Source organism: Poromitra crassiceps, assembly GCF_964638095.1.
Source record: "Poromitra crassiceps genome assembly, chromosome: 2".
Classification (NCBI taxonomy): Eukaryota; Metazoa; Chordata; class Actinopteri; order Beryciformes; family Melamphaidae; genus Poromitra; species Poromitra crassiceps.
Window position 1 is genome coordinate 95,104,650 of NC_139624.1, and position 12,229 is coordinate 95,116,878.

The window sequence follows — 12,229 nt, forward strand, 5'->3', positions numbered from 1 at the left end:
AACAACATGAATGATTTCATCATTGGTGATGAAAATTTGATCTTCAACTCTTAAAAAGTGCCATGGCAGCCCAAAGCTACTATGGATTTTTGGTTTGTGGTTGACATTACAATATTTGGTTTGCTGTAAAACATGAACCCAGATGTATCGTCTGAGTTCATGTGTGCTCAGAGTGAAAAAGCTCATCACGAACAACCAAAGCCTACAGAAAGCTGACAGCTTCCAAGTTGTTGCTTTCAAGTAGGGCTGCACGATATATCGTTTTAGCATCATTATCATGATGTGTGCTGTGCATGCGCAATAGTTACATCGCAGGACATGCAACGTCAAGTAAGGCAAATTAAGTCAAACACGTCATGCTACAATTAAAAACTTTTTACCTGGGCACTTCACACAGACTACCCAAAGTAAGACAGGCCAGGTGAAGAACATAATTTTCAAACACTGGCATCAAAAGTGAGTCATAACATAAAGACACCTCCAATCTCCCTCTGGTATCTTTCAGAAGACCACGCAATAGCAAGGATAGTGTTATGCATAGCTATATGCCCCCCACTGCAGCCTCCAGTTGAAATGCTCCTGTGGGTTAATACTAAACGCTAAAATAAACGCTAAAATAAAAATTGTTTTACTTGGTCAAACTAAACGATTCAAATATATTTAGAAACAGGAGAGACCACAGAACATTTAACTCAGACCAGAATGTAAAAAAAGCAGATTCAAAAAATCTACGTTGTTGTTTTTTGGTCCGAGTGAAAGGTTCTATGGTCTCTCCTGAGTCTAAATATAGCTGAATTGTTTGGTTTGACCAAGTAAAACTATTTTTTATAAGCATTTTACGAGATGTCTATGGGAAAATGAATGGCATTATGAAAATCCCTTCGTGCGCATGCTGAAGCAGGAAGTGACGTCGACTTTGGCTCTCTATTCAAAATGGCCGTCAATGACATCACTGTGGAGGAGGGTATATAAACCTCCCCCTTTTCATTGTTCTGCTTGACGTGCAGACAGAAAAGAGTGCTCCAGTGTCTTACTTTGGGTAGTCTGTGTGAAGTGCCTAGGTAAAAAGTTTTTCTATGTACACTGTCCTTCACTGCACCAGGACCCTTTTATTCCAAACTTGGCTGAAGCACATTGGACTTCACTGTTTATTTTATTTATTTATTTAATTAACCTTTATTTTATTTAACCAGGTAGGTCAATTGAGAACCAGTTCTCATTTACAATGACAACCTGTCCAAGAGGTAGCATAAAAGGCAAATAGAAAACAATTGGACATAAAGAAAAACATAGAAACAGATAACACAATTATACACGTCATACCAATCCTAAAAGAGAGTAATATTTACAATATTTACGGTGACATATATTAAAAAGTAAATGGCTAAAAACAGTAAGGACATAAAAAACAGTATACAATATACAGTATATCACCATATACAGTATACACGGTGACATATATCGAGAAGCAGATGGCTAGAAGCAAGTGCAATGATCTTGTACTATTGATTGTAATGAGTTTTTAAAAGAGGAGAGCGGAATGACTGAGTTAAAGGACGGCTTTACCGTGGGGAATATGAATATATATTAAATCTCACGCCCCTAAGGTTTTCGAATCCGTTGAAATTTTTGAAATTGGAGGTTCACTGCCAGAGATATCAAGCATCTCTCACATATTTTTTGGGCCAGCCGACGCGTTTCGCGTCATCTGGCCCAAGTCCGCCTTGCGGAAGTCGAGGACCTATGAACTACAATTGTTGTGAGCCATGGTCCCGCCTCTAGAGGTCCTCCACGCCCCTTCAGAGGTCTTGAACAAAACCAAAAGGCAGCCATCTTTTTCCACCACCTAGCCTGCTGTAGTTTCCATAGCTCCTTGCAAAGAGACGATTTTCTCGGGAACGGAAGCACGGACAGACACGTGACTGGCGGCATTGGAAAGCTCGTCAAATTTTACATCTAGTAGTAGGTGCGTTGAAGTAACGAAATCAACGCTGAGCAATGTACCCGTTTTTACACATTTTTACATAAAATAGTTACAACATCAGATGCGCGTAACTCCTACGAAAATGCCTTAAAATGCATGAATTTTTTTTTATGAAGACATCTCCCGACATATATACTTCGGTTTAAATTTGGTGCAATTTGGAGGCAATTTTATTTTCGATTTTTTCTTCTTCTCTATATGTTTTATTGTCGAAGCCTTCTTCTTCTTCTTTGAGTTTTATGGCGGTTGGCAAACATATATGTGCATTACCGCCACCTACTGGAGTTTGATATCAGCCAAATGCCTGAGGGGTGGGCATGGAAACGAAGGCCACGCGAGCCCAGTGCATTGTGGGAAATGTAGGATTTCGAGTCCCCGCACCCGCACCTCCCCCCCACCACGCCCCCCCCCCCACACAGAGTGGATTTCTGTTGATATCTCAGGCTGTAAACAACCAATTTCAAAAATTTAAACGGATTTGAAAACCTTAGGGGCGTGAGATTTAATATACGTATATTCATATTCCCCACGGAAAAGCCGTCCTTTAAGCTTTAAGGTCTGTTGCAGATGATTCCAGTTATCTGCAGCAGAAAACTGAAAAGAGGAGCAACCAAACGCTAGGGCTTTGGGTATGAGGAGATTGATGGAGCTACTAGAACGCAGACTGCGATTTGTATTGTGGATATTAAAGTCGAGCAGAACCGAAAAATTACTTTTATTTTATTTTACTTAATAAAATACTAAATTATAAATACCTGGGTATGCAGTGCACCTATTTAATAATGTATGCAAAAAAAATCACAAAAATCTAATTCATTTCGTTTTTCACACTTTTTCACATCAAAAGTTCATTTTTCAAGATTTCATTCATAACAGTAATCTACAGTTTGCTGACGTCACCTAGTACTAGGGCTGTGGCGATTCACTTATCTCCCGATTCGATACTATCACGATTCTTGGGTGCCGATTCGATTTATATTGCGATTCTTAAGTATTGCGATTCTACGATTATTGCGATTCGATATTACGATTTATTGCGATTTTTGTTTATTTTTTTCTTTTCTTTTTTCAGTTTGTTTGCTTTTTTACACTAGATTAGAACATGGGAAAAGTTGAATCATACACTAGAGACTGTATATTATATCATGAGTAGGGCTGGGCGATATAGTTAAAAACAGGGGCGGACTGGGATCATAATTCAGGCCGGGCATTAGATACCAAGCAGGCCAGGCCGATATGGGCCAACGCGCGTGAAATTTGGGCCGTTTGAAGCCAGATTTGGCCCGTTTGAAGTCCAATTTTACAATGAGATGCACCCACTTTAACCCTGAAGTGTAATTATTACTTCAGACTAACTAATAAAGTAATAAAACCACTAGTAAACCAGTAGGCGGCGCCTGGCCTGCTGTTCAGTGAGTGGCCTGACTGCAAGCACCCAAAAAAAAAAAAATTTTTTTTTTTTTTTTTTTAATTTGCGATTATCGATTCTGGAATAAAAGATCGATCCAAAAAATCGTGACATTAAAAATCGCGATACTTAGGTGAATCGATTTTTTCCCCCACCCCTACCTAGTACTATCAAATTTCTACCCCATTTCAACCAATCATATCACGACATGGCAGCTGTCAATCAAATCTTCATTTCAGGATAATTTTCTCTTCCAAATGAAGTAGAAAATGGCGCTTAGTGCCTGTCATCTGGCAGAATTCCTATCCCATAAACGAACTACTAACTTGGCCAATTGTATGAAACATGAACAAAAAACAAAAACGATAATGTCTAAGAATGCAAAGAAATGTAACTGGCTCGTTAAAACTCGCATTCCAGGAATATTGTATTTACCGCAATATCGATAATGGCGCGCGCTTGAGTGCCTGGTCGTCAGGGGTCGCCCCTCGGAGATTCGGGCAGCACCTAGGGCTGGGTATCGTTCAAAATCTTTCGATATAGATACCGTTTCGATACTTTGATTTCGATACCGGTTCCTGAACGATACTTTTTTCGATACCAATTTTTAGAAAAATCCATTTTAACAAAAATAAAACTGCATTACACATTGAAATTATGATACAAATCTTTCTGGGTTTTTTTCAAGTTTTACAGCAGAAAACAATTAAACCTACTGTATTTAACATAACTTTAAGTTGTCTAAACTTATTGCCGTCCCTCCAAAAAATATTGGAGTACTACAAAGGAAAGAAATGTAAAACAAATAAATCAGTGAAATAGTTTTCAGTGCAAAACGGAGAGTTGCAAATCAGTGTTTAATGCTCACTGATGCAACAGAAGGCAATTCTTGTCCAAACTGATGAGATGGCTCCACTTCATGCATGGAAGACAATAGTTGAGCATTGACTAGCCTATCAATATAGCCTTAATGGCACAAAGTGAATCGCATTTACATTCAACAAACTATCAGACATCAGGGTTTGTTAACGAGTTGCTAAAAATACACAATGCCCGCTTGCGCATAACGTTACGGCGCCAATTAATTAAACGATCTAATGCTAGCTACAACGCACAGCCAGATGCATCGATTTGTCAGACTGAGGGATCTGATAACCAACAACAACAACAACAACTTGCGGTAAGCTGACCCACCTCTCGATTATTTCACTTGTCTGTGGAAACCAGTCCTTGTTGTTTCTGTTTCTTTCCCTGCTTTTCATCATCTTCGCCATATGGTACTCCAGGATAGGACTAGCTTGAGTGGCTAACGCACGCTGCCTGCCTCACAACAAGCACACCGGCTAAAGTGGGCGTAACTTTTCCTGCATGCCTCTACATGACAGCCAATCACCAGCCGTATTAGAGCGTGGTGTGCAAGCATGTCACATGCTTATAGGCTCAATGACGCTGTTTTGTTTTGGTATTCAAAATTGGTATCGATTGACGAGGCAGGTTTTGATACCCCTTATATCGATGCTTTCATTTCGGTGCCAAGTAAGTATTGAAACTTGATACCAAGCCCTAGCAGCACCCATGCATCGGATTGTCCGCTCGTTCCGCACAGAAGTAGCTGGCTGCCTGGTACTCGGCGGATCCCACTCGCGTAGCACGACAACACGCTGAACCCCACTCGATTTGGGCGTGGAACACGCCAGGATTGGCCAATGCCAAAGCCAGTCCCCAGAATTGTCAAATCAAATCATCGACACCGTATATGGTCCGCCTCTCAATTAGTTTTCAGTCTCCGATGCTCACGCTAGTGCATTCAGTTCCGGTTCACTTCGACTTTAAGAAGTGACTGTAGATATGATAGAGTTTTACCTATGAGAGTTTTGTAAATGAATAACAACCAGTGAGTTTGTCTGCGAGAATGGAGTGAATGCCAGTTCAGCAGAGAATACAGGCAGCAGTGGTGAGTGTTAAATGAAGATCCAGTCACAAAGCGGATAGCAGCATGGTAAATAACATCCAGTTTGTGAAGGAGAGTTTTTGAGGCAAACCTGTAGGCTACATCACCATAATCCAGAATTGGGAGCACTGACATTTTAACCAGAAGCTGTTTTGCAGAATGTGTAAAGGAAGATTTGTTACGGTAAAGAAAACCAATCATAGATTTGACCTTTGTGAGCAGTACATTTATGTGAGTTTCAAAAGAGAGTTTGCTGTCAAGCCAGATACCGAGATACTTGTAGCTTTCGACACAATCAATCTCCGAGCCATTCAAGGAGGAAATTTCAACCTGCGGTAGATTTCTGTTAAAAACCATGCATTTACCGTAGTTTTAATTTGTGTTTAAAACTATTTAAACAAATTACAAATTACGGCCAGCTGGAATTGCAAAAAAAAAATCTTTTTCCCGATTCCGATCGGTGAATTAGTGCCAATATCGGCACCCGTTACCGATATTGAATCGGATTGGCCCCATCCCTACATGAGAATCACCTGCGGCAAGGGCAATATTATTAACATAAATATTAAATAGTGTAGGACCCAAGATGCTACCTTGTGGGACACCGTTAACTAGGGGCAGGGGATCTGACAGAAGACCCTCCACCCTCACCGACTGTAGACGACCAGAACAGTAACTCTTGAACCAGGCCAGACAGCTCTCAGAAAGTCCTATGTCTCTTAGCCTGTCCAGCAGAATTTTGTGGTCCACGGAGTCAAAAGCCTTTGACAGATCAACAAATGGAGCTACACAGTACTCTTTGTTATCAATGGCACATATGATGTTATTGAGGACTTTAAGTGTAGCGGTGATGCAACTATGTCCGGGTCTGAAGCCAGACTGTGCCTGGTTAAGGACATTGTGAGTCTCCAAATGGTGCATGAGCTGCTTGTTGACTTGCTTCTCTAATATTTTGGAGAGACAGGGCAAGATGGAGATGGGTCTGTAGCAGTTCAAATCTGAATTATCACCCCCTTTAAAAAGTGGGGTGACAGCAGCAGATTTCCAGTACTGCGGGAACACGCCAGTTTGGAGAGAGAGATTAAAAATTCAGGAGATAGGGGCTGCGATGACGTGAGGTGTTGTCTTTAAAAAGAGTGGATCTAAAGGGCAGTTTAGAGTCCAGCGATTTATGGTCGTTGCGACCGACCATGATCACATTCCATCGTCGGTGATAACGGCAAATGTTTATACTTCCAGCGACGGGCGATATCCCATCACTGTGATGAACGTTGCGACCATCGTCAAGACTTCATCTGGATTCAACTTTGACTCCATCGTTAACTTCGTTGTCATGACAACCATAATTTGTTTCTCTCCTACTGCAGTTTCTGAAGCCACTAGTTAGCTAGTAGCTAGTTGAATTAACAATGGAAGAAGATCACTTGTTGAGAACTTAATAAACACAAGGACACGGTTCCCGTGCCTTTGGGCTAACGACCGGGCAGATTATAAAGATGCTGTTAAAAAGGCAAATGCCTGGAAAGCGGACATTCTCAACACAGATGGTAAGTAACAGCTACCACATCGTTGGCAGCATGGATAATCATACAGCATGTTAGCAAGCAGATAGACAGTTTTGTAATGTTGCAATCAAAATGGTAACGTTATACCTAGCTTCTCTGTCTGTCCGTCCGGCATTAATCCATGTGAAAATAGCACAACACATCCTGCTCTGCGATGCGTTCTCCTATCGTCTAGGTGTTTATACTTTTTACGAGCGATAGCGTCCAAAATCAGCGTCGAGCGATACTGGAATGGACATCACGTTGAGCGATGCCCGTCGGGCTATGATAAATCGCCGGACTCTAAACTTTATGAGTGTCCAGGTTGAGCAGCTCCCCAAGTACCTCAGACTCCTGTATTGGCTGAAAGGAGAAGAGGGGGGAACCAACCTAAGACAGGTGAGTGGGTGACAGAGGCTAGGTTGACAGGAGAGCAAAGAGGAGTACTGGAATTGTCATCATAGACAAAGAGCTTCAAGTGCTGGCAGGTGTGTGCCAGTCACAGGTGTGTGACTGGCACCTGATTGGCACATCATTTGCGGTGCCAAGGTGCCAAGCTGTTGTGGCTGCATATGGATCTTCCACACGCTACTGAGGTCCCTGACAGTGTCAAATGAATAAAGTGTAAAAATGGCCAATATGTGTTGTTTTTTCCTTATCAATGTGGGAGAGTGCAATCATCCAATCCACCAAGCAACTCAAAACAAGAGTGAATACCAACAGAACAATATTGCAGGGGATTTTGGCACATTTTTTTGGGGCGCTACACACACGATTAGCTGTGTTGCTCATTCCACGAATGCACGATCCTTACAAGTTGTATCTCATTGTAAAGGTGACTAATCAGGCTTTCCAACAATATAAAAATGCAATACCAATTGGTATTATTAAAGGGGAGAAATAATTGACCGAAATAACGTTTCCAAACTTTTTTTGAGGAGTTTATATATATTGCAGAAAAAATAAATATGTTTTTCCCCCAATACCGTGCAGCCCTACTTTTAAGCGTTTTTTTTCCCATGGGACATGAATGCAGCCTAAAGCAGACACGTTTGACATTCTCAGTGATAAACATGACGTGACATGACTGTCCCCCCCTGCAGGGCCCGGCCAGTATGATGACCTACCTGGTGATCTCAGGTCTGATCCTGACCCGACTGAGGAGGCCCATAGGGAAGATGACGGTGGCCGAGCAACGCTATGAGGGAGAGTACCGCTACGTCAACTCCCGCCTCATCACCAACAGGTCAGCCTCCCTGACAACCTCTCCTCACATACTTGATATCCTTCAAAGTTTGTCAATTTTAGAAGAAAAAAAATCAAAGCCTTGAAAGTTTTTGAAAATAGACATAAATAGACATGGGTCATTGGTAGTGCTTGAATTTATATACTGTATTTGGTGCAAGAATATAAATTGAAGTTCTTTTAATCTTTGCTTTACTTAAAGTTAGTAAATAGGTTTAACACAGCACAGCTGAGAAGTGATGACACATTCAAGCCTTTCTGTAATGGTTGTCTGTGAGATTCTGTAAAGCTGCTAGTTCTCATTAGAAACGTTATCACTGTTGTAACCGTAATTAACCTTGATCCATGTCTCAAACTATGCCGTGTCGGGTCCTTTAATTTGAAGGAATTGGGCCTGGAAAGTCCTTGAAAAGTCCTAGAATTTGATGTTTAACTCATTGAGTGCCAGCCATTTCTGGAAAACGGATGCTCCCAGTGCCAGCCCTTTCAGAGCGTTTTTAGTGATTTCTCAAGACCCACAGAATATTGTGTGATATTACTATGTAAACACCGAACACGCCCAAAGAACGACGAGACTCTCTTGTATCATCAGCAAAAAAAAGTTTATTGATATAATTTTCCGTTCTTTAGTTATCAGCAGTATTACGAGGTTGGTTTCACCAGAAACAGATGTTTCAAACTAGAACCTGAGATAATGAGCCTTTTGTGAAATGAAGCATTTCAAGCACATCACTGACTCTGAAGCTAATATTTTCTGATGTAGTGACGTGGTGTAGTTGTGTGGTGCCCTGCGTGCCCCACCCCCCTCAACTGCAAACTCCTCCTCCGTGGGAGTGTCTCTGGTGGCTCTGCTCGAATCTCTGCTACCTGCGTCAGGCGACGAATCTCTGCATGCTGGAACTCATCCCCACACTAACACACAGCCTGCATGCTGGAGCTGGGAGAAACTCACCCCCACATTAACACACAGCCTGCATGCCGGAGCTGGGAGAAACTCATCCCCACACTAACACACAGCCTAACACGCACCAGCGTCTATTTTCGGAGCGCTCCGCCGTTTTTTGTGCCTGGCTCCCAGCGCGACACCGAAAAGCCAAACCATTCTGAGCAGTCCCCGCTGAGAATGGTTTGGCTTTTCGGTGTCGGGTGCTCCTTTTCTGGCGGCTAATCGTGTGGAGAAACTATCGCAGCAGAGACAGAGGGGCTCAGTTGTGGGGGCGGATTGGCTGCTGTTCGCAGCTAACGTTAGCTCCAGCCAGAGCAATCTATAAGGCTCTGGCTCCAGCATGCATCGGTTTCCGTTTCATCACGGCTTCTTCTGCTGTTTTTCCTCACCTTTCTCTAATCTGGAGAGCACTGTCGCCACCTAATGGGTCCGTAAAATAGCTTATACACCTTCAACATCCCCCATATTTTTACAGGATCACGCTTTGATCCACGTCCCACCGTCAAAAAACGCAATTGACGTCTTTAGACGTCATTGGCACTCTACGTTACTATTTGAATTGACGTCTTTAGACGTCATTGGCACTCAATGAGTTAAGAAGGTGTGGGAACCCTGCGATACCTTTATATAATTGTTTCTATCATTTCCATACGTTTCTTCCATGTGGATATTTTATCTTTGTCTTTAGTGAGGAGATTGCCTTCTACAATGGAAACATGAGGGAAAAGCAGACCATTCATAGGACATTCAAGAAACTGGTTGGTGACACTTTGTGGAAGTCCTAAATAACTCATTATCGTGTGTATGATCAACTTCAAAATGTGAACACTTTCATTTGATCTTCACAGGTCGACCACTTGCATCATTTCATCTACTTCCGCTTCTCCATGGGGTTTGTGGACAGTATCATTGCCAAGTGTAAGTTGATGCACTTCTCCCTCTGAGTGACAATATTTGTCACACGTGTTTGTTTGCTTTGGCTTGCCATACCAGGCATGTTTTTGTAGGGATGCAGTATATTGGATTTTTTGCCGATATCAGATATGCCAATATTTTTCTTTAGGCTGAGTGCAGATACCGATATATGCTCACTTTTCTTCCACCAAATTTTCAAAGAACATCAAGCCTCTCCTCTAGTGGAATTATTATGCCCTACTCTTATTGTGATGGCCCACTGGCAGATACAAACATCAAACAATGCTTTTCGAAATGTACACATTCACTGGGCAAAATAAGTTACTTACTTCAAGCATTGAGCATTTGGGAATGAAAGCGTTATTTTACCGGCCTGTCATATCGGCAGAAATGTTTGTTTCTGGCCGATGTATATATCCCCACCATAATATATCCCCACCATAAATGGGAGCTCGGGCTCTGTGTGTCTATCCCACTGTCATAAATCCCATTGTGACATCATCCATGATGTCATAAATCCCACTGTGACAACATCAGTGATGTCATAAATTCCACTGTGACATCATCAGTGATGTCACAATCCTACTGTGACGTCATAAATCCCACTGTGACATCATCAGTGATGTCATAAATCCATGATCCCACTGTGACATCATCAGTGATGTCATAAATCCCACTGATGACATCATCAGTGATGTCATAAATCTGACATCATCAGTGATGCTGGTCTCATTGGCCACACAGCAGCCGAGTTGCGGGTAAGGCAGCGCAGCGGCTGAGCTGCGAATGTGAGCTGCAGGGGCAGCTCAGCGAGCTGCAGGACGGGCGAGGAATCTTGCGCGCGTCCTAGTATTATAAAAGGGAGCATGTGGGCAGTCTCTGTTCTCTCTGTGTTTCAATTTTTGTCTCACTGATGATTTATCAGTGATGTCATCAGTGATGTCACTTGAGCAATTATCCTGGTAAACCAGCCCGTCATGTGAACTCACATTTCATTTGGTTCTGCGTGACGGTCTGGCCCCAAAGCCAGTGGGGGGTTCAGCAGAAGCTGCAGAGCGGAAGAGCTAATCAGCGACTGCGCTGTGATTGACAGCGCAAGTTGGCCAATCAGGAACGCTACTAGCACTGCACTAACAAAACAATAATGGCCGCCTCCTTGCCTGATCATCTCGAGGAGTAATGTCAGCATTTGTCTAGTTTAAACAGACATAAAGTGCAGTTATTTCAGAAATAGACTCAATAACAACAATTAAACAAGTACAGGAGTATCGCCTCAACCGCAAAGTTTCTCGGCTTTTGTTTTTGCCATTCTGGATTTGGGTTTGACTGGATCCGACCCTGATTGGCTGAAGGAGTTGTCTGTCAAGGCAACTACGCCCGCCCATGCTCCCGCCCCTGCTAAGGACTGGGTGAAGAGTTGGGGCCAGACCGTCACGCAGAACCAAATGAAATGTGAGTTCATGTGACGGGCTGGTTTACCAGGCTATTGAGCAATTGAGCGGGAGACATTGCATGCATGCCAATAGGGCAGGTGAGGCCGTGCAGCGGCCGAGCTGTGTATGCGAGCTGCAGGGCGGGCGAGCCTAGGAATCGAGCGTGTGTAGATGCCTAGTTTCATTTTGAAGGCTTTATCGGCCGATATGATGAGGTGCTGATGATATGGTGCATCCCTTATGTTTAGCTGTTGCTATGCATGTGTTTTCTCCTCCTGCAGACCTGGCCACGGTGGTGGGCTAGCCTGGGTAAACCCAGCCTTCAACTTGACGTCACAGGCTATGCCTGTAGCGTAAGTTTCGTGACTGATAGCACATAGAGGTCACGTGGAGGCTGGGTTTACACAGGCTAGTGGTTGGCTATCTGGTGCTCAGCCGGCCCTTCCTCTTCCCTTATGTTTAGCTGTTGCTATGTGTGTGGTTTCTCCTCCTGCAGACCTGGCCACGGTGGTGGGCTACCTGGTGGTCAGCCGGCCCTTCCTCATCTCTTATGTTTAGCTGTTGCTATGTGTTTGGTTTCTCCTCCTGCAGACCTGGCCACGGTGGTGGGCTACCTGGTTGTCAGCCGGCCCTTCCTCATCTCTTATGTTTAGCTGTTGCTATGTGTTTGGTTTCTCCTCCTGCAGACCTGGCCACGGTGGTGGGCTACCTGGTGGTCAGCCGGCCCTTCCTCATCTCTTATGTTTAGCTGTTGCTATGTGTTTGGTTTCTCCTCCTGCAGACCTGGCCACAGTGGTGGGCTA

General features: G+C 43.2%; 1 protein-coding gene across 2 annotated transcripts in view; it reads left to right on the top strand.

Moving 5' to 3' along the window:
• abcd3a (ATP-binding cassette, sub-family D (ALD), member 3a) overlaps nucleotides 1–12,229 on the top strand; it is an 87,322-nt gene that overhangs the window by 36,591 nt on the left and 38,502 nt on the right. For both annotated transcript variants that reach the window (XM_083655717.1, XM_083655718.1), the window contains exons 9-11: nucleotides 7,991–8,133; nucleotides 9,767–9,836; nucleotides 9,927–9,996. In XM_083655717.1, coding sequence (XP_083511843.1) covers nucleotides 7,991–8,133; nucleotides 9,767–9,836; nucleotides 9,927–9,996 — 283 coding nt within the window. The remainder of the gene's footprint in view (nucleotides 1–7,990; nucleotides 8,134–9,766; nucleotides 9,837–9,926; nucleotides 9,997–12,229) is intronic.